Source organism: Diadema setosum, chromosome 18, assembly GCF_964275005.1.
Source record: "Diadema setosum chromosome 18, eeDiaSeto1, whole genome shotgun sequence".
Classification (NCBI taxonomy): domain Eukaryota; kingdom Metazoa; phylum Echinodermata; class Echinoidea; order Diadematoida; family Diadematidae; genus Diadema; species Diadema setosum.
Window position 1 is genome coordinate 8,440,526 of NC_092702.1, and position 27,757 is coordinate 8,468,282.

Consider the following 27,757-nt stretch of genomic DNA (forward strand, 5'->3'; position numbering starts at 1 on the left):
GTTCCAGTGTGGAAGTCTATGTAATGAAATTGCTACAAAAATTACATTTTTGTGGAGCAGCCATATCCAAAATGCTTTCCATACCAGAAACTATTCCCTTATTATTTTATGAGACGTATAGAAATTGTGCATGCACCACTTACATGCTAAGGAAGGTGGACAGTGTATTTTAAGTATGTATGTATGTATGTGTGTGTGTGTGTGTGTGTGTGCATGTGTGTGTGTTTTCTGCAGCATTATACTGACAGAGTATAGAGAAGTGACGAAAGCTAAAAGGCAAGGGCAGCACTCACATCAGCCTTTCCAAGCGTCCAGAGGGTCTCCAGGATCTTGTGCTGGAGGAGGTGCTCCATGCAGGGCCCCGTCTGGTTGGCCTCCATCTGACCTTCCTCCTGGGTCAGGATCACCAGCATGTTGTCAAGGTGATTAGGGATGTTGCTCTCCTGCACCGGCTGCTTGTCATCTGAGGAGACACCCATCCATACATTGAGCCAATGTCGTACCGGTACATGTATTTGAGTTTGGATGGTGAAGTTTTTGCTGTTGTTTTGTTTGGCTATACATCATGTGACTACTAAGGAAACACTTGACTGCTTATAAGAAGCTACCACAGGACTGATAGCTTTTAGTCCTGTTCACCACGTTAAAAAAAAAAAACAAAAAAAAAAAACAACTGGGGAAAATGTAAAATGAAAGTCTGCACATTTTCTGTTTTGTCTTTAAATTTTCTCCAGAAAAGTCATAAATGCTAGAAGTTGAACATTAGCATATTGCTAGAAATTATACAGCAGTACCATTTTGTCCAGACTTCATGTGAATGACCAGCCAACAAACTAGCCTTAATAAGACAATTCAGACAAATACAGATATATACAATATATATTTTTGCATGTCTCTAAATACAATGTTGCCGCAAACATCTTTACATCAAATGAATTATCAATCTATAAGTGGTCCACAAAAATTACAATTACACCATTAGAACAATTTCCTGTGCAAATTTTTTCATATCTATTTTGAAATATCACTTGACTTACCTTTACTGTTAATAAAGTAGTGAGTGATTGCCTTCCAGTGAAAAACAAAGTCCTCAAGCAGAGTTTGCGTAGGCGCAATCTATTTGAATTGATAATGAAAGTAAGAAAACATCATAAAGTGATGTCAAGTTGGTAAAGGGGCAAAACTTTATAGGCTTTGAGGCATTTGAGGGAGTAGCTCCAATTGATGAAACATCGCATGGTGTAGTTGGTCTCCTTTCTTCTTCCTGTATTGGCTTAAATGCACAGCAATTGTCATTCGTTCTTTTCGAGAACAGTGCAAGTGAGCATCGTGAGGAGCAGTGAAGAAAATATGATGGATGCCTAGATACTAGGTAGGAAATGATTGTATTTTTTTTTTATGTTGCGATTTGTGTAACTGGCGTCTTTTATGTTGAGTCTAACAATAGTCAAAGAACTTGCAGATGGATGGTGCATATTTTCACATGGTGGATAATGCAAAATCATTTTAAACATCATCAACACGATCAAGAAATATCCTTATTTACAATTGTACAATGTACAATGAAGCAAAACCTGCTGCATATGGAAACCGAGTATATCAAGGTTCCCGTAGCGTCAACTCATGGACGAGAATTGGGTATCCTCGCTCGTGTTCAACTTGTGTAACATACCATTTGCTTTAGGCCTTTTCTAACCGATGCGATGGGGAAATCACAATAAAGAAGAGCGCTATTTACTAAGCACAGGGATAAGGACACCAACACTAATACATGGGACTACTGTGTGAAGGAGTTTTTCCGAGTACGCATACGGAGGAAAACGTATAAAAACTTACTGCCTCGACCGCCTGATGAAGAACAGCCGCAAATCGGTTGAGCATCGTGAAAATGTGGAATCTTCCTTCCTAATCTTAGTAGAAACTGATGGTGATAGTAGGCAAATCAGCGCGAATTAGATAACAGCGGATGTTTTGTTTCGCATACATCGTCCGGGTCCTTCATTCAGAACTTGTCCAGCTGTCATTCGGCCACTGCGCGTGCGTGTGATGATCGCACCGCTGCACCTGCTGAGAAGTTTCATGCGTAGATCCTTGTCGAGTCCCCACCCCCACCTCACCACCACAACCATAGTCCACTGTGTAAGAGTTCTGTGAGTCCACTGCCCGGACTGTTTTGTGTACCGCAACCACTCCACCACCACCTGCTGCCGGTCGGTGCCCCACCACCACCACCACCGTCACTACCACCTGGACCCCGTCTTATAAAGACTTGTGATTGATTCAAGTCAATCACAAGTTTGTGTTCCTGTACTTCCATAAGCAATCATGTATAAGTATCCGGGTGTGAGAACAATCATTGTGTCTTTTTAAAGAGAACATTAACAAAATAAAAATCATGTCAAAGTTGTTTCGCAATTTTCATTACACAAGAATGATGATATTGATGACTTGGCCAGAAATATAACCATAAAATGCTGCGCATTGAGAGCATAATCATTCGGTCATTGTTGTAAGTCATGATCATACATGACTGAGCTATATCACTGGTATCATCTCTGGCATCAGTGATCAGGTGGTTGTGTCGTCACATAACACAAGAGGGAGGCAGACCGCAGAACTGTTCTGTGAGGCAGACTAGCAGCGCCACTCGATGGAGTTGAAGTTGACAGAGTTCATGTCTGCGTGCACTTCATGACCATCGGAGCCATCGGAGGCTCATCTGATCCCCAAATTGCAAAAGTTTCGGCGTTCCGATGAGTTCCGGTGAAATCAGGGCACCGTTTCCTGAAAGTAGTCAGCCCTGACAAGTTGTCAGTCTCTGACAATTACCATAGTAACCTGGTCAGTGACCAAAGCTTCTAGGCTGCTTCTCAGCCATTCAAAACCCGGCTAGGAATTTACTGAAATTGTCAGAGACTGACAACTTGTCAGGGCTAACAACTTTCAAGAAACGGTGCTCTTTTTCGACAAGCTCCAGAGACTCACGCCAAGGCTTACCCTGAGGGCGATACCAATGTCAGAGGAGCCCCAGAACGAAGATTCAAATTAACCTGTTCGGGTCTAGGACGTCGTCTGGACACGCCCGATGGTCACATGACACAAATCTGACACACATACAACTAACTCGATACTGACCGGACTGACTCGACACTTATCCGACACTGACTCGAGTTACGACTGCAAATGGCGTCCGATGGCGAAATACGCTCTGAGCTCTTAATACCTCCATTCCACAGAGATCTTTTTTTCATCGGTCAGTCGTCGGAAGCAAAGTTTTCTGCTTTCGGTCACCCACCGAAGTGTATCGGATCGCAGTGTAATCAATCCGACTTATGTTTGTCGACTCGACTATCAGGTCAGTGACAGACATGTCGGGCGTTATCCGATTAAAAATACCCCGTTTTTTTTTTAATTCCTTTCCTTGTTTTGTTGGCATTTTAATCGCAAATATATCAACACTGAAGAATGGACTTACCTCGTTTTGCTACAAAACTCTTCCAATATGCTGGGATTATGAAATGCTTGAACTGTTTCTTTTCACTGAGGCATGACAATGGGTACCTGGCAGTCATTTGTCTTTTTTTTAGCAAAAAAAAACAACAACAACAACAACAACAACAACACAACAACTTATTCACATCTAAACAAACAGGTACAAACACACACATGTCACGCTATATATACATGATACATAATGACACTCAGGCAGCTATACAAACAGTCTAAATAATATGAGTAGTATAAAATATTGGATTAAAAAAACTTCAGTTTTTTTTTTCTTAAACATATTCATCTACTTTTCTTCGCTTGCTCTACTTTCTTCGTTGGCAGTCTTGGGTTGAGTGGCACGGTCACCTGCCTGCAAGGATTATCCTTGCAATGTATGTGGAGGCTATAGTACATATTGGTGGTAAGACGATGTCACAAGTAATGTTTAAAGAGTAATGTTTGCCATTCCAAAGGTTTGCTAGTCCGAAACATTGAAAATCGAAAACCCAAAGTGTCAGTGTGTTCTGTAAGGAAAAAAAAAGTGGGCCTAGTTCAGTTAAAGGTTTAAATGGTCATAATATGGTTGAACGCATAGATTGCAGGACATAGATTATTCGGATTTCCTTTTCCTTATTGGCTTTGTAAAAGGCGATGTCCAGTCGACTGTACTCCTAATTCTAAAATCGATATTCCCAACCCTAACATCTTCAGGCTATGTACAAATGCGGTAGTCAAAAGGGTTGGTCTTAACTGTATGCTTGAGAGGAAAAGACGGAAATTAGTTTCCATTGAAATCCTCGTCAGTCCGCTCTCTTAATGATTGTTAAGCTGGCTTCCTTTGCGCAGAGAGCGACTTTCGTAATCTCTGAACCCATTTTTTTTTTTTCGGGTTGTTCTTTTTGATGAACATTCGCTGTTCCCACTGAGAACTATAAAAATGCAGGTCCCATGCCATGGATCTAGCTCCATGCCAATACCATCTGCGAATAACATGGAGCTGCGTGTAGCTCCGTAAATACGTGGTGCTATACCGTCTTGCCCTCAACATATACACTGGATGAGCCTTCTCACAGGGATTAGGCGACGGCTAGTATGATGCATTGTAACGGTTGACATACCAACACGGACAAATAGAAAGAATCTCATTTTCAATCAGGAAGTAGGATGAACTTAACGTGATTGTATTGAGCTAACGCCCCCAGGCGTTAGTGATGCAAAGAATAATTTGAACGACGTAATCGGCATCCCTTTTTTGCTCGGAAAGAATCATCAACACAGGGTCAATACCCTAGTGGAAGAAAATCCTGTTATTGACATAAAACATAGGGCATCACCTCAAGTTCTGGAGAATGAAAATATGGTAATACTAATCAAGACATCATAATTATGACTGTATACAGCGTTTTCTCAAGTATTTTCCTGGTTATGAGGACTGTAATACGTCAGTGGTTAAGGCATTATTTACCATTTGCACATAAAACAAAAACCTAGCATTAGTGCTTCAAAATAGTCCTAAAATGTGAGTTAGGGATAGAAACAACCAATGTAAAAACTTGAACCATTATAATCGATGTAAAGTATAGAAAATGTGAACAATAGTTATAATAGAATTGTTTTTAGACTAGATTGTCTACAATTATGGCTTAGTGAGAAAAGTAGTGATATCTCCTTATATTTTGGGCTTTATTGCAAAATTTTTATATGTTAGGTTGTTTTGTGATACAACTGACCTACACATAAGTATGCATCAAATGTGATAATTCGAACATTTTGTAAATCATTGCTCCCAAAGGTAAACAACACCTTTAATAGCAAGACATACACAAACCGATGCCGAAGGGCTGGTCTGTATTATGAACTATTTATAAGAAAGCACTACCTTTTGAGGTGTATTTTACACGTGATTTTGTCGGTACTGGTGCATACCATCACCTTTCGTTTCGCTTATTTGCTCAGAGGGAGTGCTATAGTATTTGAGCGAGAGTTCGATGAAAAGTGCGCCACTCCGCTATTTAACTACAATGAAGTGACCGTGTGTGGGCGTGTTTATTAGGTAGCGAACACAAATGACTGCTCCCGTGTTTAGAATGACAACACTCGACAGCGCACACGGTCGCAAACAGAGACGTACGCAGTTATCTTGCCCATTCGATGCATGTGAATGCTCTCCTAGCAGACGAACTATCAGCGAAGCTCCTATCCAGAACGCCTTCAGGACTCGCTCCAAATTCTAAACCAAACAGTCGAACTCCCTTTACTAGATGTTATTTTTTTTTCTCTCATCACACCGCGGGATATCCTTATACGAAGAAACGAAAAAATTGTGGATTAACTTGTAACTGCAACATTAAAGGTTGGGAAGCTGCCATCGGTTATTATCAGTGAACTCGAATTTGCTTGAGTGAATCATGAGTGTCCAGAGTAACGGCGGGAGCACGTCACCCTCGGGGGTCACGATCACGGCGCAACAGGAGAAGGTGCTCGAGCAGGAGTTCAAGAACGAGAGGAACTGGGACGAATTCACGTTCGAGATGGTGGTCGCGGAGAGCGAGCTCAGCCGGAAAGATGTCGAGGTGAGAGACTTTGATCATGCACCGTCTTGGGAGAAGTTAGAGCGCGCCAAAAGGTTGCTTTCTCGCCTTGTCATTAATTTGAGGCCTGTACATCGACCTTTGCTCGTCGTTGTGTTTGCTCTGTTCCCTTAGCGACATATCGCCTCTCTGATATCATAACGATTGAGCTACCTTGCTTACGTACACAACAGAACACTTTGTCATACTAGCACTTACAAGGCAGGGGTTATAATCAAGTCTTCATTCTCACAATATACTACCGGCTTCTTAAAACGATCTTGCGTAACAACGTTACTGAAAAGATATAATGAAACGCAGGACGTGTATACGACCTGTCAATTAGACTCATGGCGGGGGGGGGGGGGGGGGGGCAGTAAGAGTAAAGAACGCTTCAATGATTTCTACTACAGTATTGACCAAACATATTAGTTTTGGCAATATCAAGATATATACTGACAGGGGCGAGAATAGCTGATGAGACGGTCAACAGTCTCGTGCCTTGACGAATGTTGCGTAAGCAGCTGAAGGGATGCCACAATATTCAAATTGTGAATTACGTAAAGCTTGTGAGTAATACGTGGCGCCGAACATGCATGACAACTGTGAGATCGCATACAGTATTCACGTACAAGATATCAGCTCAAGATTCCAAATCGTCCAATGTATGCTCGAATAAGATGATACTGGGGGTAAAGGTCATTGTTTTGTTATCATGCACTAAAATCTCTTTAACTATTCAATCCATATTGTGTACACACCTTACGCATACGCCTACCCAAGTGTTATCTCATTTCAGTGTATGTAATCCGTCTCTCTTATCGGTTTCCAGAATACATAGTGGTCCATATTTTTGGACTCTATTAGAACCAATCGCCGACACTGCCATAAGATAGATGCACTTTTTTTTCTTTTTTTTTTATAAATAAAATGTATCCTTAGCTGCCAGCACATGCAAAGAGATTCAATTCATTTGCATGAACCCGATCATTTTGTTCTTGCTTGAATAATTCGTTTCGGTAACATCATTACGAGACTTGGCAGTAATGGACGGAAGCGCCAATTTCAAAGGGGCATGACATGAATTGTGAGCACGTGACTCGCTGGAGCAAATTACAGAACGACATTGACAAACACATCCCTATCAATGCTGCAAAGCTTTCTAATTTGGCAGATGGCAGCTAGGCTGTAGGCAGTAACAGTAGCACATTGTTTATTGTTGCTCAGTTGAAGGACATTATGTGATATAGAGATTTATGCATCAAATTCAATATTTGCCATAAATCTGCCGCGTTTCCTGTTGTATAGGACTACGCAAACGTTAGCAAACATTTCCTCATATAAAAAGGGGTCCTCTGGGTATATTTGTATGACAGTCAGTTGTAATTTATAACGGCTTGCCTTGCTGCGTACCACACCTGTCCATGGCTTTTGGCACGGACTTGAGGCCGTGAGGACAGCAACTGTTGTCATGACACATCCACGTGCGATATCTTGACCGTGGCGCTGCGGATACACGTGTCAGATCTCACAAAATTGAGCATACATGCTTTGTTTATAATGATAGAAATTATTATGACAATACAGACTCAAACACATACACACATACGTACTTGAATACACACACCATCATATAATGTTATGCATCGCTCCCTCTCTCCCTCTCTCTCTCTCTCGATCACTCTCTGTATATATCATACATACAGTTACATAATTATATCATATATATTAGGTGTGTGCGTGTTTGTCTATGAGGTGTACGGTATATATTGCAATGTAGTGAAAACAAGAAAATTAGTAAACAAAGTGCAAAAACTCATATTTCCTAATTGCATCATCTTCATGCACTTGTAGTTTCTGTTTTATCATCTTATTCGTTCTCCTGTAAGGACATGTTATTTATGTTATTCGCAATAAATTTATACGATAAAGTGAGAATGTTAATGTACTATTATGTGTACTAGAACTGTTTGCATCATTCTACCGTGAAAGCGTTTTTGTTTTGGGATGGATCATTGTTCGTTTAATTAATATTGTTGTTGATGAAATTGAAATTGAGGGCAAGTGAGGTTTATCTGTGGTCTCCCAAAGACGCCAGCGTGGGATTTCGCACGACGTTGTTAAAAAAATGTAAACAAATAAAAATACGACGGAACAAATAAACAGAAAAGAATACCAATACAAACACGCGCACCCTTAATACTCATCAGTCCGTAAATTATTATGTAGTATGTGTGTGTGCGTGCGTGTGTGAATTATTATAACTGGGTTGGATGGATTATAGGTAGATTGATGTAGAGATAGAAAGCGATTGATAAATACATGTTTTCGAACAAGCATTGAAGCGAAGCGATAACGAGACATCGGCCATTATGCCTGCAATGTTCACACTGTGATTGGCGCCACTGCAGCTTTGGTGTCGTCTGCAGGGGGATGCCCCGCTCTGAATTAAAGGGATAATATAGTTTTTGTTGACACGGGGATTCGTTCAGGCGCAAGTTTATTGTCTTTTTGAGAGATAATTACAAACCATTTATATGAAATACTAGAGCATACAATTCTAAGTGGAATTTAAAGTTTACTTGTTGAAGATCGGTTTTAAAATGGTTGAGATATCCAAAATAATACAAAGTGGTCCTAATAAAAGATGGGACACACCCTTTATTAGGACCACTTTGTTTTATTCGTTTTTGGATATCTCAGCCGTTTCAAAACCGATTTTCATCGAATACACTTTTATTTCCTCTTAGAATTGTATGCCGTGTAATATTTCACAAAGTGGTTTCTAATTATCCCGTAAAAAGTTGAAACCTGAATCCCGCATCTCAACGAAAACCAATACAATGCCTTTTAAAGTCCGACACTAATCCTTCTTGTCAGATGAGACACTACTTTGATTCGACGATGGCGTTGGGATATAGAACATGCAGTGTACTCGGGTATCCCATGTGTGTGCGACTGAGATACAATAATTCTAACTTTCTACGCAGCTCTCATTGAGGCAAGATAAATATGCGTTCCGTGCTAAGAAAAATGGTTACTGTGATGATGACCTGTTTTCTACAGTTCCTGCCCCTCCCGATTCCCGCGACACATAGAGATATGTAAAATGATGATTAGAATAACATTTGACACGCACCTCTCATTTCAGTACTATAAATCACAGCATCATGGTGTTTCTGCTCTAGAATATAGGAGATTTGTTTCCATGGTAACTGGTTCCAGACAGACTGGTTCATGATGTATTTATGTAATGGGGGGGGGGCACGAATCATTGCATTTATCCTTTAAAATTAACTTTACGCACTTTGTGTGCATAAAGCTGATGGGTGATCTTTCCCATATTCAAGAGCGTCTATATAAACGACATGTTCTATAACATATAATTGTGCTCAAATGACATAAAAGTTATGTGTACCCATTTGGTACCCCAGACTGTCTGTCTGTGGAATGATCTTGACACTCTGTGACTCAATTGTAAACTTCCGTGTCATCGAGATTACAAGGTCGTTATTCGCAAAACGTCGTCAATATATTTTTGTGGAGACCTGGGCCACGCTGCATAAAACTATGCTAACTTTACAATCAATGATAACTCAGCAAATTTTGTCACTATACCGTATAATATCCACACTGATATAGCAACTCGAAGCCAAGAAACCACCCGTGGTTATCATCGATGGCAGAGTTGCCATGGATTGTACACTTAATATAATTTTGTGCAACGGGGTCCTAATCTAACTCATGCTCATGACCATGCAACCTCATGCCAATACTCATTGGCATGCCAATACTCATTGTTCATCATGTGTGTATAAAATTTCACAATGATTCAAAGGTTTCTTTTTCTGTGAAAACATTGTTTAAACTCACTAAAAGTATGACGTGTCGTTAATAAAGGCTAATGAAATATTTTCACAGGCAATGCCGATGTCATAAAATAAATTTACCGAGCCGGGTTGGTAGCTCGATATAAGCTTTGTCGTTTCGTATTCTTGTATAGATATCAAGCAAATTCCCCCAACATGATTGGAGGTAGATATGCCTACATTCACTACATGAGCGACACTTTAGAAAATATGTAGGGTTTCTTTATTTTGTTTTGTTGATGCGATTTCGTTTACAGTTTTTGATAGGGCTTTTAACTAAACGTCTTTAATTATGAACACGTAATGTCGCTTGACTGACGGTCGTGGGATACGTGAAGGATTAATGATCCAAAGAAAATAAGATAAACAAAATGAGACTTCGCCAGCGAGATAATTCCATTTGTTTGTTTTCGTCGTAATGCAATTCGCCTACATCTAGGTTAAGGACAATCACTTAAGAAACATGCTTTTGAAATTATTTAGAAAAAAGGTTTGAATTTGGTTCGTCGTCCTGGAAATTTTTGTTTCAACACATCACTAATCTTTAGCGGTGATCGCGTACAAAGACGCGAATGAGGATGAATTTCTAGTAAATTAACCGTATCGGTTCTCGTTCAATGCATGACGTAAACACGGTATAGAAATTGGTGATCTGTGAAGGATTGTTTACAATGCAGCTTCCATTTATGGAAACAAGTACTATTACCTACCGGCAAAAGGGGTAAAAGGCAAACAAGCAAACAAGCACAATGCAGGAACTGCGCACCAGATTATGAACAATCGTTTTTAGAGGACAATTAAGCTTGCAAAAATATGAAGTTCCCACGCCAGCAACAATTGAAAAAAAAAAAAATGATTGTACAAAATAATGATTGTTGTTCACTGTGTATGAATATCGTAATGAACAAGACAAGACAAAATAAGAATTAGAAATGTCGTTACCACCATTTGAGAAAGAGAAACAAACAGCGAAGTTAAACTCTTTTTAATTGCTGCAAAAAATATTTGCGATGAGTAAAGTGTGTGTGGTTTCGTTTGTTTGTTTGTTTTTTTCTTATAAAAACAATTCGAATCCTTTAGATTTTACATTTCTCTTTGAGTTACCTAAAATGATTAAAAAGAAGAAATCATCTAACGATTCAACAATGTTTCAAGTTGCCATTAAAATGGTCCATCATTGATAACATCACTCAGCCAATTAAAAGAGTGTTGTTTTTTTTTTTTAGTTCAGTGTACTGGCATTTTGTATTAAAAGCACTGCCTGATGTTTGTACTATACATGGGTCACTCAATAGTCCCTTGAATGCTTCATTCGGAGAGATGGATCCTGTCGAGTACCAACGTAGAAGTTGAAGTAGAAATAATGAGTTCACTTTCGGTATAAGTGATGAAATGTAATTTCTTTCTTTCTTTCTTTCTTTCTTTCTTTCTCTCCCCCCCCCCCTCTCTCTCTCTCCCTCTCTCTCTCTCCCTCTCTCTCTCTCCCTCTCTCTCTCTCTCTCTCTCTCTCTCTCTCTCTCTCTCAAACTCTCATTTTCTCTGGCGTACAGAGAATGCAGCTTCTGGTACAGTTTACGCCGGATATCCGAGCTACTAATTCGGATGAATCACGATCCGGCATATGCAGTCACACCGCTATTTATAGCTCGCTAAAGGCCAGAAATGGTGCAGACGTTAGCACTGTTACCCGACTTCCACTAATAGCACTTTTGTGCATATTATTTTACTGCAAAACAGGAGAAAGATATACAGGTCAAATCAAATAGAAGCTCACAACTAAAGGGATAATATAGTTCTGGTTGAGATGTGGGATTCATATTTTAACTTTTTAATTTTCCGAGATGATTAGAAACCACTAATGAAATATTAAAGAACAATACAATTCTAAGAGGAATTCAAAGTTTTGAATTCAAGGTTTTGAAGTGGCTGAGATATCAAAAAACAAAGTAAAACAAAGAGGATCTAATGAAAGGCGGGTCCCACTTTTTTAGGACCTCTTTGTTTTTGGATATCTCAGCCATTTGAAGACACGATTTCCATCTTATTACTTTAATTTCTTGTAGAATTGAATTGTATGCTCTTTCATATTGCATAACAGGTTCTCATTACTTCACAAAAATGTTGGAAACCTGAAGCCCCATCTCACCCAAAGCTATACCAGCCCTCTGATATATTGTTTCGAACAGTAACGCCAATGATCGACAATTCTTTGAGGACTGTTGCGATATACTGTGAAAGCTACATTGCTATGTGACCTGTTAGATAGCAAGTCCCTGCCAGTTTGCGTTATGATAGAGTCAATCATTTTCCTTCTATACTTTATTTATTCCCTCCCTTTCTCTTCTCTTTATTCAGTTCTTTCTACTTCATCATCATCATCATCAACATCCTCATCATCCTCCTCCTCATCATCATCATCATCACCATCGTTGTTATCATCATCCTCTTCTTTGTCTTCCGTCATCTTTTCCTCCCTGTCCGTCGTCTCTCCCTTCCTCGTCCTCCCTCTTCCTGTTCTCAACTTCAAGTGTCTTCTTCTTCTATATGCTGTAAACTTTACGCAAATCACCTTGAATGCTTGTTTTGATGTCAGAGATGTGTGCGTTATTTGTTTTATTGATCACACTGAAGGGCACCAGCCGGAGAATGAGCCTGTATTGTCTTTACTTTCTAGGCCAGTTGTTCCTCGATCGATTTTTTTTTTCGTTCTGTAATAGTAATAGGTTGAAGTCATGTTCTCTCGCTCTTGGAAGATTTAATCTTGGATTAATGTTTGATACAATCAGAAAATGTCAGTAAAGGAATTACACTGGCGCTTTATTCAGTTGACTCCGATATCAAACGTTTTATATGGTTTTTTTTTCTCAAGTGAAATTGCAGTAACAGCTGTTTGCAAATCTACTTCTCATCATATTTTGCATAATAACACAAGCCTGCCAGGTATCTTAATTTACACCAGAAGATATGACCTTGTGTTGTATACGCACTCTATTTGAAGAAACCTAGCCACCTGTTTGCCTCCATATATAGTGCACAGCATACGGAGTCAAACTCGTGGAAATGCGATCTAAAAATGGTCCATTTATATGCAGACGTTGCTGACTGACGGTATTGGATATATAATTGAACCCGAGTTGATCGCACGTCACTTTCAATGCAAGGCAATTTTCAATCGATCGAAGCGAGGCGGTCTGTTTGAAAACGTGCATCGATAATAGCCCTGGGCAAGGTCAACCGGGGCTTGAGGGAAAACTTTCACGCATTGAAAAGCCGTATACACTGATGCATATACGTATACTGCATATACATGGACATCGTACAGTAGTTCCCAATTCACTGCATTTTAGTGAATTGTGAGTTCGGGTTTTAATGTGCTGCAGAGAGAATTTTCAGGCCAAAAAATTGGAAATAATGGGCTCTTCAAACTAAAGAATGACCTCTGTCTCCAGGAACGATGATGTGGTTTATATAGCCCGACGTTTTGACGGGTGCTATGTCCCCCCTCCCCCATTTTGTCTTGTGCAAAATTATAGAATGAGCTGTTGATGCATGCATTGGTGCGATCGTGATGATAGTCCACATTCGAAGCACGTAGATTGCAAAAAGTTGAATAAAAGCATCATAATATCAACTTTTATAGTCTTAAGGTGTATACAATGAGGTCACATAACAGAATGACCATCAACATTTTCTTAAGTGGTTGCTCGTGTGTCTTGATCTACATTGGAGATGTGTGTGTGTGTGTGTGTGTGTGTGTGTGTATGTGTGTGTGTGTGTGCGTGTTTGTTTGTTTGTTTGTCCGTGTTTACATCACGATGCGACACTCGGGAAATCAGATTATCGTATGCCCAACGGGAAGAGCTATACACAAATTACGGAAGCGCGTATAGAAAGCGCCAAGAGCAACGAACCACATTTATTTTTAATCTTGTTAACGGCATTTGCACCCTTCTCCAATAACCCCATCCACTTCCCGCCCCTTTCAACGTTGCCCTTTGAGCATGAAGGTGAAATTGAGATGCATGAGAAGACGTCTGTCATTACTAACAGCAACTACACTGTGTAATACCTCAAGGTATTTTAAAGAAGTTGTCCTACGAAATAGAAAAGAGTTAAAGGTATTATTACATAATCAGTTCTATTGATGGACACTCTCTAATACGAGAAATGTAGGCCTACTATGACCACCATCAAATAAAATCGAGAACTAATCACCACTTCCAGACCAGCCTATCGCAATTCAGCCTGCCATTTCTTTTAAAGATATGATAATGCAGATGATTGTAATAATAACAATGACCACTTATACAGCTCTGCATGTATGGGCAATATTCCAAACTTACCTCACTTTACCGTGCACTATATAACGTGCGTGGGTGTTGCGTGCATGCGGCGTTGTTACTTTTGGCACAACGGCATTGTACTTTTTCGGTTGCGAGGGGGGGGGGGGTGCTAATGCTTTTAATTTAGAGCTGATGAGTGAAGACTTCCAAAGTCGAAAATTGTTTAACAACGATGGAACGCAGAGAGGTAGAGACAGTGTTAGGATACAAGTACAAAAACGGCTATCTAGACACATTGGTAGGCGTAATACATTCGGATATACATTATGTATTTCATTATACACACACACTTACGCAGACACACACACACAGTATTGCTCTCAAAAAGACCAGATTACATGATAAAAAAAAAAAAACAGAATGAAGGTTGAAGTTTCGATAAAATTCATCATTATGAAAGTAATGGAATTAAAGTTTCATATTTGTCACAATCACATGATATTGAATGGAATTTCATTCTTTCTCTCTCTCCCCATCTCTCTCTCTATATTATGTATGTATATGTGTGTGTGTGCGTGAGTGTGTGTATGTGTGTGTTGTGTATAATGTTAAAGGTGCTAAGAATTGAAAATTTGCATTTTCCTCCGTAGTTGAAATTCTGAAAGGAGATCCAAATACCCCGAAGATATAGAAATGACACAGTCGTTGGGTATATGAGAATAGAAGAGTAGAACAGTTGAGGCAACAGTCCTGCTTCGTTTATTTGAGTTAACACGCAATTACTCATCGTCAGTATTTTTGCGCCAAGGACTCAACAACTGTTACTGACTCGGTCTTTTTGGGATTGAAGGCAACGCCAGAAATTCGGAGTGAATCACGCATTTAGCGTCGTATAGACATTCGTCGGAAGAACAAGCCGGGAAATCCCAAGAGCTGGCCACAATCGTTGTTGGTTATGGAGTATACTCTATTCTCAGTAACTCAAAAACGAATATCCCTACGGATCAGAAATCTCACGTACACATGAAACTTTAAGATCTGTGAAATGTGGGGGGGGGGGGGGGGGACAGCGAAGCGCGTGCAAGGTAAGAGAGAGATGGCATATTACGTGCGAGAAATTATCTCGTGAGCGCGAGGCATGGAAATCATCTCGTCAATATCTATCTATATAAGCGTTTCTGAGAGCAGATTACTGATTCTATTTTTTTTTTCAGTAATGACATGATTTTGCAGTATAATGCATGCAGTCTTCTTTTTCATCTTCTTCTATTACGGTGTATGTACTTGTATTTTCAGTCTTTTTGTTTTGATGTAAAGCGCCTTGAGCAATTAATCAGAGTGGAGAATGGCGCTATGGAAATTGTATGTATATATTATTATTATTATAATAATGGTATGATACGAGATTTCTATAATGTATATATGTGGGAAATACTTCTCCTCAAATTAAGTCATTTCCAAATTTGCATATCAGTAATACTGATTTTATTGCCATAAACTAGGATCTAACAAGGCATGTGTCTATGTAGTTGTGAAGATTAACTGATCTGACCACACAAGTACCTGAAATATCGCTTTCCGGTGATCATTGCGTGCGGTTTGTCGGCAAGAGCAAGCGAGGCTGAATTCTCTTGCTGTCACTATGGCAACAGTGCTACTTATATTATTTCACTCCATCCTGACTCACCATTACTACGATGAAAGAAGAGATTGGAAGAAAGATTTGAGTTTCTTCCCATGTGTTGTGACACGTGACAAGTTGTAACTGTCCATCAGAAGTCGCCCTTAATCATTGTGTGTCTTGTGATGCTTGGGGATAGTAATCGAGTTACGTCACTCGCGCGTGAGTGTCATGCGATTTAAGATTGTGATCTGTCCGCTAAAGCGTGAGATCCAGAGCACGTGTTTTTCCACACCAAGCCTTTGGTAATAATCATATCGAATTCCCGCTCCAGATCCTTATACATCTGTACATTGATTAATTGATTGACTAACTGTCACTTATGGATGACGGTTTAAATTAATGGGCTGAATCTCTTATTGTTTTTGTTAAAAACAAAAGTGAATCAAAATTTGTACTTATAAGAAAAATAAATCAGAAGTGCATGATGCTCGAATCATGAATGCTATCATGCACTTATCAATAATCATGATACTATAAAATGATATCGAAATGAAGGGAACTGGTGAAAATATGAGTTAAAATGATTTGTGAGGAAATAAAGCAGAAGGAGAAAAGGAAAAGAAAAGAATGAAAGAGAAACAAGTCCAGTAGTAAAATCGTAGTAGAAGAAATAGTATCATAGCAGCAGCAGGACATAGTGATAAACTGTATAAATTTTGTATAATAATATTAACAAGGGGACCCCTATATCGCACACAAACTTTCACAACCGAGACTTCCCATATAGATAATTTCTGTATGAGCACTCACAAAGAAGATTAACAAGGAAGAACAGAAAGATAAACCGAGCTAAATTAATACGTCGGTTAAATGAGAATGAAAATCAAAAATATTTATTTCGATAATATATAGCACCACTTTGACAGAACGACTGGAATAACTGCGAATAGGGCATTTTATTCCAGATTTGAATACCATATCTCATTTACCCTCATTTAAAATTCCCAGTCTTTAGTTTGTTCAATCTGTCAAATGGCTGTAAAAAGATGAACGCATTATCAAAAGTACGAGGAAGGGCGAAGATGGAAGTTTTTTTGTTAATATCTGAGAGCAATTACGTCGATAATAGGAATCAGGTTTACGAGGCGACTTCGGAATGTTATGGCATATCTACTTTTACCCTGCATGGTACAATGGTGTTCATGCTCTTTTCTTTGTGACTTTTGAATCTGTGTGCTATGAGTGGTGGGTTTTGTGTTTCCTTAAATTGCTCACTTCATCGGAAGTGTTCCATATTTCAACTCATTCGGGCAGTAATGGAAATTGTCCTCGAAATGGGGAAGGATCACGGAGGGAAAATGCATTTGAATCAATCATTTTGATTGCAGTAATGACAGCGCTACGACATCACGTCTGCCGATACAGTGCCTCTGGGCTCTTTTGAGAATTTAAAGCAGAAACAACAAAAGATCGTTTAGCTGTAGCAACGAGAGCCTTTATCACTTAGGGCAGTTCAATGACTGTACGGTAAGTGGAGGCAATGTATTGATTCAGAGCATGACAACTGACGCGATCGAGCCGTTCATGCCATTTTCCATATTTACAATGACATATCATATTATGATAATCATAATAGTGTAGACTATATATGCAATTGTACAGGACAGCAGGAAGTTATGTAAGGACAAGAAAACACTTAACATGTCAGACAGGGGTTCTGATTAATGCTTTGTCAAAATTATCTTTCATATGTACTTGACGATCTTCTCTCACCCCCGCCCCCATTTCCATAAATCAATCGCGATGTGAGTAATATTATGCATGGCTTCTTTTAATACGATGAGAATTCACATATGAAGTATACCGAGTGGTCGACGTTGCCCGAAAGGATTAGGTAAATTAGGGAATTAGGCGAGCGTGATGTTAGTAGATAGCAGTTTGTTAAGCTTTATTGTCTCATTCATTATAACAACTGGTAAATATACAGCACGAGTCAATGGTTTATTTAAACCATAGTCCTGAACATGCTGAAAGGCTTAAAGCGCTCTAGATGAAGTTCGCTGGGTTTAGTAGTGGCCAGGACGTGCGAGTTTACAACTTCAGATAGAGAAAAACAAACCAAATAGACCTTTACGAGTTCGAGTCAATGTTTTATTTAAACCATATTCATAGTCCTGAGAGGCTTAAAGCGCTCTAGACGAAGTTCGCTAAGCCTATAATAACAGTGTATGTATAGTGGCCATCACATGACGTGAGAGTTTCCAACTTCAGGTCGAGAAAAACTAACCAAATTGACCTTTTCGGCGTGGTCGGACGTTAAAATCTTCACTCATAACCAATTTGGCATGTGTGCGTTTGGTGTATAAAAGAGCCAAACCCTACACACTTGCAAAGAACTGTTACCCCCTATGTTTACCTGCCAATTTAAGCTAAGTCAATATTGGAAATATGATTGCTATCTCTCGCTTAGCGATAAAATTAATGTTTGCGAGTCAATATAATATTGACATGAGTAACTTGATGTCAATATACACGCATGACTAATAATGACTGGCGGAACACTAGTTCAATGAAATGTCAACAGAATGTTAATCCAAAACGATCTACTATTGCATGGGTTAAACCACCGGCATGTTAACACATTCTATAATTTAAATGATGGGGGAATTTTAGCATCACTGATTAAAAGGGGAGTTCAAAATGGAACATTAGCCACGGTACTGCGGAAGAATCAAAACTGTTATACGTTATTGTAACTTCACTTGACAGTACTTTGGAATTACACTTTGTCTAGACAGACCTGCTATGTTTAAACTCGGAGGGAATATGCCAGAGATACTGTGTAATGAGAAGTATGTCTTTGATGAAAAGTTTGATAAAAAAACGGGTTAACTCCATTTTTATTTATTTGAGATATTCGCGATTAAAGCTGCTAAAAATAACAAAGAAAAAATAAGAGAATATGGGATGATTTTAAAATATCTTCAATAATATTCCATGTTATTTAGCCAGTGAGGTATCACTGGAAAGGTTTTATTTTGCTCTGATAACTGGTGGTGGACAAAAACGTTTAAAAAGGCGCTTAATACGTTCTGCAATCAAACTCTTCATATATTTGTGTAGATACACATACAAAATATGAGGCATGGCGGGAACGGCTTGCAACTATATTACATGTTCATATCAGAGTTTTAAATTCATCTCAGAGACTAGGCATATTTTGTAAATATTGAAACATTGAAATATATCCGGCCAGACTCCACTACCACTACTTTTGGTCTGTTGCTTAATTCGCTTATTAGCAGACGTCGGTCTTTGTAGCGTTCTCAAGCATAACGTACTAAATAAGGGTATTCGTTTCCGTTTGTGTCACACTGAAAGGAAAGTGAAACTTGCATACCTGCTTCTTTGCTAACACCCGTACGATAATGTACCATCTCGTCATTAAATTTTAACACCTGCTCCCGAGTGCAGATTAATGAGACGCATACGTAATATACAGCCCTATGAAAATGTATTATGTTATATTACGCAATAGTCATCTTAAGAGCATTTTTGCCATGTCCTAATTTTCTGTTGTTTCAGATGGACATAGCTGCAGTAAAATCGTAAAGTATATTATAAGGGTACACAGAAAAGGGATGGGGGTATACTCCGTATGCGTATCGCGTAATTCGACGCCTAAAAAATTGTAATCAGGCAAAATATGATAAGCTGGTGTCCTGCTGTGTAATCAGTGTAATAGCTCGACCGGTTCTCATGTCGATGGTTGTAATCATTTGCAAACACGCGAGCTGATTGCTCGGGCGATTGGAAGAGAGAGGGAGAGAGAGAGAGAGGAGGGAGGGAGAGAGAAATATATAGGGAGAGAGAGAGATAGATGGACATCATAAATAGACAGCAGGTGGATATGGAGATAGCTCTATAGGCTGACAGATTGATACCTGTAGACACACAAACGTCGAGAGAGCAACACAGATATATAACTGCATGCAGATCCATGTAAATTGAGAGAGAATGTAAAATGAGGAATCTAGGCTCACTTGAGTCTGGCACAAGAAGGCATGGCGGTGTGGCGTAATGCACGATGTATATGTTTATCTCTCACCAACTTTATTTCTAGTTAAACATTTAGCTATGAATAAGTTAGGTCTAAGTATTATCGTCTTTTCAAAACAGAAATATTCAGGGAGATTTATATTGTATAGATATGGATTTAGTGTCATGTTGACGTGAACAGCAAGTTTCTGTACTAGATATTTTGGTCACGACTTTCGGCGGGAGTATACGCCGAGGAATATCACGTTACTATGGCAACCAAGGACGCTGCAATTATCATTAGCATAATTTAAAGTAAGCGCACGATTCACTGTGCACTCGTGACAAGTGTTCCACTTGCCAAACATGTCGTGCGAGCCTGAATATTATTGATGGCGCATTTCAAACGATGATTTATTTTTTAGACGAGGTGCTACAGTTTACTATCTACTGAAGACGAGTAGCAGTGCCAATGCATGACTTGGGTGGTAAGTGGACGGCTGAGAACGCACGTAGAACATTAATATTTAGTGAGATATTAATATCAACTTGCTGCAGATGTAATTACCGCGGTTACCATGGTGAAATGTACGGACCTTTTTAGTTAATGGGATGTCGACACTGTACGGTTTGTATAATACATGTCTAAAGTCTCCTATACATGCAACAAAGCCTTACAAACTTTGTTGTATCTCATGCAGCAATATCATCTGTTTTATAACACATCATTTGCAATTTCCTGTATATACCGCTACCTGTTTGCGCGCCAACACGTGACGTGCATGCAGCCATGCGTGCATTTTCATCCATTTTCGCGGAGAACCTTTGTGGCTATGCCTCTCCTCCGGTGTGCTGGCGGCGGCGCTGCCAGCATGCATTGCATGATTTATAGCGTGTCTGGCAGATACCATGATTAATAAATGCAAGGTATAATGAGTCTCCATCCATATCCGTGGCGATATACGGTTAATAGAAAGTCGCGCCCTTTTCAGTGGCTATACATTATTGTGTGTTATCCAACAGACGACAAAATTGATGCAGGTCGTCAGGGGTATCACGCAAGGAAGGGGAAACTGTTGAGCAAGATAAATTGAAGACCACGCACCTCGCCCATATATCACTATTAGCATGCCATCTACACTCACTGTACTTGTTTACGTCTGTTCACCATACAATGCGCCTGTTTTCTCTTGTGTTTTTCTCCTCGACATCTTCGCTTGTTTGGTTGACCACCCCTCCCCCCCCCCCCCCGAAACAAGGCTACATACTATGTGCCTTTACTCTTTGCTCATAAAGCATGCAGTTCGTACTGTTTATACTAGCATTGGGCCTCAGTGCGGGAACATAACACGATGCATGCAAATGGAATGTAATTTTCATCGACGGGTTAAAATGGGCGGCGTAGATAAATATGTCTTTGTTTTTGTATGCGCTTGAGAATAAATGTGATGGCGGCGGTGGTGGTGGTAGAAGGGGGGGGGGGGGTTGGTGGACTGAGTGCCTGAAAACACTCGACCGCATTCAAAAGAGCTAGAGGAGAGATATTAAAGAAAATGCCGACTGAAGCGAAATGGACAGGAATAGACGAGAATAGAATGATATCCCTAGCTTGCAAAGAGCTGCAGAAATACATTTGGAGGAGGAGTGCAATGGGTTTTTTTTTAAATTCTTTTAAAAGCGAAATGTTTTAAGCGTTCTGCTTCCTTTGTTTCTGTCTTGTCTGTGCAAAATGTTTAATCTCGTGATTTAGACGTAAAAAAAGGGAAGAACACAGAGTGTAAGCCCAAACCATTAATAATCATGTTCCCGAGTTTCAAGCGATAGTACGAGTTTGTATGACTTACATAGTCTTTGGCTCTCTCTCTCTCTCTCTCTCTCTCTCTCTCTCTCTAGTGACATTATGTACTCTTCCTTTACTCCTTGAAAGGTATGTGCACGGTCTCCGCAGCATCGCTGGTATCCATGGAAACAACTGCATAGAATGGAACATAATTGTCCCTATTGACGGGTCTCAAATCCGAGACACAGTGTGCTACTTTGCTTGTCAATGTTGTATTATTTTCATTTAAATTGCAATGTGATGGGCAAGACTATAGTTCAACTATAGTCCTGGGTTCGAATCACTCTCGTACATCTTTAATTGGGCAAGGTATTTTGCCTGATTTTGTCCGTCTTTAGTCTTGTTGTTAATGACTGGATACCCGAGGATAATTATGTTAAAGAGTTATGATAGAGGGAGATACAGTATGAAAACAGTTTTGACTTTGTCTGTAACTTTTATACACATATAGCAAAAGAGAAGGGCTCTATTAAGTAAGATTTGCTTCGTTTTCTATGCGTTTTTTATGAACTTTAAAACATTATAAAGTTAACCATTATCAATAGCATCGACAATGCTCCCGCGCATAATGTAGGTATGCGAACAGGTGTCTTTAACTTTTGGATTCATGATGTAATGTGCGTTCCCGGGCAATAAAGACAAAAACGTGCTTGATGGAACAATCTCACAATAACAAATGGTATTGTGCAGCATGTAAGATTACAGTGAGGTGCTCGATCTGACTGGAATCCTATACTTCGTCGCTGTATCATATTATACCTGTGCTCTGTGCTTGAAGTACCTACCAGCGTCGTGCGTTTGTTAAATGCAGTGATAGCAATTTGGTTGCGATTTATATTGATCTTTTATAATCAACCGTACAGCTCTTAATGATACGAGGCCTAGGACATATTTTGCCACGTGTGGATGTGTGACAAAACTTTAGGGGCCAGCATGAAAGAGTCCTTTGGGCAGTAATAAAACTAATCTCTACTTTATTTCCGTGTAATATCATTTGAATCCATTGAAGTGATCGTGGTCAATAATCGATCTTCTATACGTAATTATGATCAAATTCAAATTCATTCCTTTACCATACATAGTCATATATATATATATATATATATATATATATATATATAATGTATACATAACATATATATAAATTTCAACATTTCAAACCGAAGGAGGAGCCCTACACACGCACTAAAACACCAAGATATTTATCAACCGACTAAATAATGCATCTTCTTGGATGCATAAACATTAGGGAGAATTTAGCATAATAGAAAGAAAATAAAACGAATAGATCAGTAGTAAATTTTTTGATGAGAAACGAAACAAATTATAAAATATAATTAATGCAGTGATACATCCAAGAAATAGTCTTACGGGTACAACAGACGTTCTCTCCTATAAGGGATTTTAAGAAAATAATGTAAAATATGTCACTTCGCTTTTTCTTTTCCCGATTTCCAGGGATAGACATGAATAGTTATTGTGAAAACCTTCCTAAAAATCTACACTGACGCATCAGCGTGCACTCCGGGAATCTATGTGCGACCACGCCCATTCGTTCCCTGGATGAAACTTAGCGATGAAGGACGACTGGTGTAATGGGTGTCGACGGGTATCCGCGGAGGAGCGTTGGCAAAGAGAGCCGAGGCATTAAATAGACTCGGATGAAGCACTTACCTGCATTAGAAGACAATAAGCAAAACTGCGCGATACATCTCGGCTCGGGATTATTTGCGTAGCAGACAGCAATCGTGTACGGCGAACCCGTGGGACTGCGTGCGCGTTAGCATTATATCGCCAAATTTGTGATTGGTATAGTGTTTCTTTTTATTCTTGCGGGATCATCTCCAATTTTTCTGTCACTCTATAGATAGTCATTCCTGTCAGTCTTTTAGTGGTAGAGATATTGAACTATGAGGTAACCATGAGGTAACTTGTGGGCGGTTAATCAATTGAATTCCATAATTGATGTATATTATGACATTATACCTGCACTCGGGTAATTTGGGCGTCAGAATTGAGGGCAATAACCATAATGGCCCGAATTCACGAAGGTGGTACAAACAAAACCATGGTTTAAACCATGGACAAAAACCATGGAGTGCCAAGTGTCACATGGAATATTTCGTCACGAAATCAGTCATTTCGTCGATGAAATTATTATTTTGTAACAAAATGACAACATTTTGTAACTAAATGAACATTTCGTCCACGGAATGATAATTTCGTTAACGAAACCTGTCATTTCATCGACGAAATTACCAATTTCCTAACGAAATATCCCGTGCGACACTTGGCGCTCCATGGTTTTTGTCCATGGTTTAAACCATGGTTTTGTTTGTACCACCTTCGTGAATTCGGGCCACTGGGTTTAAACTTGCTGGTGAACAAAGAACATCGCATGTAGCTTTATTGCTGTCTTTTCAAGTTGTTTTCAGCCCTCTCATTTTTATGGTCACGGAACAAGGAAATATGCGATTGGAATAATTGCCCAATCTGTAAAGAAAATATGGGATACAATAACGACAACTTTGCACGACATAATAGATATTTTGTAGGTCTCTGAAACAGAGTTAGGTCTGCTTTCAGCCATGCTGCATGTGAAAGATATAAAAGAAAAAAAAATCGGTAATAAAATGAAAACGTGTTCGACTTTATCCGAATCACCAGCCGCATCATTAACCATAACATTTTGAGATGATCCCTAATGAAAACACATCCCTGTCCCACCGTCCCGATTGATATTTCGCCATCCGTTCTTGTTTGCAGACGACAGTAAAGTCAATTTCAGTCCTACGAACGTGCCTCTGGATACCCTGCGCGATTTACAGCGGGTACTATGTACTAAATGCACTCACTTCAGAAAAGCTGGCACGACACCAATGGGATGTGTAGCGTACTCATGACAAAATACGACTGCAAGTTACCATGAACATTTAAAGTTTCTATCCCTCGATCGGAATGGAAATGCGACTGTGTCATGTGGGAGCTATACACGTGCCGTTTGTTCGAATTAGCGCCTAGTTAGAGCTTTAATGAGAAAGTACACGTACGGGGCACAGTCGGTCTTGAGTACCGATTAATCATCATCAGTTTATTTGTTAATTGTGCACAGCGCGCGGTGATGTTCTGTAAAGTTCGGTTACTCTTTCATTACTATCGGGGATTTTTTTAATTTGTTTTGTTTTGTTTGTATATGCATTGATATTTTGATTTGAATATCAATCGCCATATCAAAAGGGACGAAAGCATGTTTTCATAAACTGCTTTAGAGAGAACATACGTTTTATTAGGTCCTATTTTCAAACTCGAAGAATGTTTCTGAGTGAGTGGGGGGGGGGGGGGATTGGAGGGAGAGAGAGAGAGATGAAAAAAAAAAACGCATTGTTTATCCGCCCACTTCCCCCAAACAGAAAAACGTAAACGTACCCCGTACACCCTTCCAATGTCTGAAAATGGTATAAGAATGCAGATCTACCCTTCGATTTCAGCTTTATTTCTTTTTCCTTTACTTCATTTCCCACCAAATAACTTCTTGAGGAGATGAAGTATGTTTTCAGTTCGACTGTCAAGCATGTCAGTCGAAAAATATTTACCTTTATTAAACCCATAGTAAATTTAGGATCGATTAACTATATAAAGGCATGTATATTTCCCCCTTCATTAAAAGCTTTAATACCAATATCAATTATTTCCCAAAGCATATTTTCAATAACCAATAAGTTGAATAAATCACCAAAATCTCTCCAAAATCTCTCAAAATCACTCTTACTTTTTCAAAAGGGAAAAATAATGCTCATAGTCATTCTCATTATGAATTACAAAATTAAGAGCATGCATGGCATGTTAAGAATATGAAATAGATATTTCTGTAGTATACAAACTCACATGACATTTTTACTTGAAATTCCCTTAACCTGCTATCTAAACTACATTTAGATCTCAAGCTGTATTGTGGCAATGACGATTTTTAGGACTATGTCTAATTCCAATGTACAAAGAACATAAGTGCAATGAGTTGCCGCTCTGTTATCTAACGCAGCAGGATTAATTATTACATTTCACCCAACTTGGTAACCATGGTAGCGATGGCACAGCGGGATTGTCATATCACACACAGACCTGAACCCACCTCCACCCATTCACACGCACAGACAGACACACACATCCACGAACACATACACACACACACACACACACGGAGTATAGACCTACCCTACAAAAGGCACGAAATAAAACTAAACAAAACACTTACTTCTGTACTACATTGGCCTATACCTCTGGAGAAAGGTGATTTTCTTTTCATTATGAAATCGATGAGCAATAATATTCAGTGTTAACTTTGTCTCAGTCGAAATGATTCCTTGTCGATTAAAACCACTGTTTACCATTAGCAATGATTAGGAGCAGTGGTTAAAAATGTTCGAATTATCACATTTTGATTCATATGTATAATTCAGTTGCTATATCGTATAAAAATTTGGCAATAAAGCCGCAACTATAAGGACATTACTATCACTAATCACATACATACATACACTCAAACACACACACACACGCGCGCGCTCACTCACATCGTCTCTTCATTTCTGTATAATGCCAAATGCATTTTCACCGATTATATGAATAAAACATGAGCAGCAAAGAGTTAAGCTTACGAACCAGTTCTTTTCAGAATACTCGAGAATGCCGGAGAAGAGAGACTAAAATATACCTTGCGTCATAATGAAACGGCAAAACAGATGTTTCCGGTTGATTATACAACATGCATGACAAATGTGTATGGGATGTATTTTAATTTATTTTATTTTTCTATTTTGTTTTAAGTGTTCCTAATTGCTGTCTGTGTAACATAACCAGATAGACACATTTCCAACCAGGTCATTCGAACTCCTCATGCTGGTTTTTAAAGTTGTTATGGTAATTATCAAATATCTCCTGAAGCTACCCACATCACGTGCCAAGTCGCCATGGCAAGTAAAAAATATTATTGAAATCATATGAAATTATAGAAATGGCCCGAGTTTACTTGAAGATAACTGTCTTTTTACGAGTCATTGGACATTCCAGAAGTCTCACGAATACATCAGTGCATCCACCCAGAATAAGTATTTAGAGCCTACTTTAATGGGTGAAAATATTTTCAAATTAGCTCGAAAGCCTTACAAAAGGTTGATTATATTTTCATCGAACTATTTTGCTTTAAGTAAATATATCGATTTATGTCTAACGCCCTGATGCCATTGCTTAAAATAAAAAATATGAATATTCTCCCGTTTTGATGCTTTATTATAGTAACATTTGCAACTAAGATTATCTACAATCGGGGCAAGGTATAACGCTTTTCTGTAGATAGGCCGTGGGCCTCTTGTTGCCGAAAACGATAGAAACAGAGCATCACGAAAAAGATGAAACTCATTCCAAGCGAGGAGAATTACACGGTGTATAAGAAAAAATAAAACACTTGTACAGATCTCATCTCATGTCAAAGTTATTGTCTTCTCCGTAACTGCACTCATTTGATACTTGAATCCCTGAATGCTTGATGACGTTGCTTTACGATGACGAATTCAAGTTTCATTTACGTTTACTCTTCTGGTTTTTGTCTCTGTATTTTCTTTTGTCACCACAGAAATGGTACAACTGGCGAAAGACAGAATGGCGGCGAAACGAAGGACTTCGAATCGGATCGGGATCGCTGACCGATATGTGATGATCGAATCAAGACTATCGCCACCGGCCACTGCCATTGATTGGCTGTCCTCGTGTGCTCATGCGCGTACGCGCCAACTTCCGACTTTTGTGTGGTAGCACTATCGCAACTGCAAACGTATAGAAAAATCCAACGATCGAGACCAGGGGGGTGTTTCATCAACAAGTTCGTCGGAGATTTCACCGACAAATTTGCTATCAGCCAATCAGACCAAGGATTTCATTAGCTTTTAACAGTTGTCAGTGTAAATCCTTGCGTCTGATTGGCTGATAGCAAATTCGTCGGTGAAAACCTCCGACGAACTCGTTGATGAAACGCCCCCCTGGACGCCTGG

The 27,757-nt window shown here is 39.3% G+C and overlaps 2 protein-coding genes across 2 annotated transcripts in view; one reads left to right on the forward strand and one right to left on the reverse strand.

The window, feature by feature from the left end:
- The window catches only part of LOC140241816 (FHF complex subunit HOOK interacting protein 2A-like), a 42,418-nt gene extending 40,525 nt beyond the window's left edge, over positions 1-1,893 (reverse strand). The window contains exons 1-3 of the mRNA XM_072321570.1: positions 1,837-1,893; positions 1,038-1,116; positions 294-463 (exon numbers count right to left, since the gene is read on the reverse strand). Coding sequence (XP_072177671.1) covers positions 294-463; positions 1,038-1,116; positions 1,837-1,881 — 294 coding nt within the window. The 5' untranslated portion in view covers positions 1,882-1,893. The remainder of the gene's footprint in view (positions 1-293; positions 464-1,037; positions 1,117-1,836) is intronic.
- A 3,795-nt stretch (positions 1,894-5,688) lies between these two features.
- Positions 5,689-27,549, forward strand: LOC140241329 (homeodomain-only protein-like). The gene is made up of 2 exons (XM_072321057.1): positions 5,689-6,062; positions 27,343-27,549. Exons 1-2 carry the CDS (start codon positions 5,898-5,900, stop codon positions 27,421-27,423), a joined length of 246 nt encoding a protein of 81 aa, XP_072177158.1. The 5' UTR covers positions 5,689-5,897; the 3' UTR covers positions 27,424-27,549.
- Positions 27,550-27,757: the final 208 nt, after the last annotated feature.

Coding starts and splice junctions, on each gene's coding strand:
- LOC140241329 (XM_072321057.1), top strand. CDS start 5,898: ATGAGTGTCCAGAGTAACGGCGGGAGCACGTCACCCTCGGGGGTCACG. Junction 6,063..27,342: donor TCAGCCGGAAAGATGTCGAG/GTGAGAGACTTT, acceptor TTGTCACCACAG/AAATGGTACAACTGGCGAAA.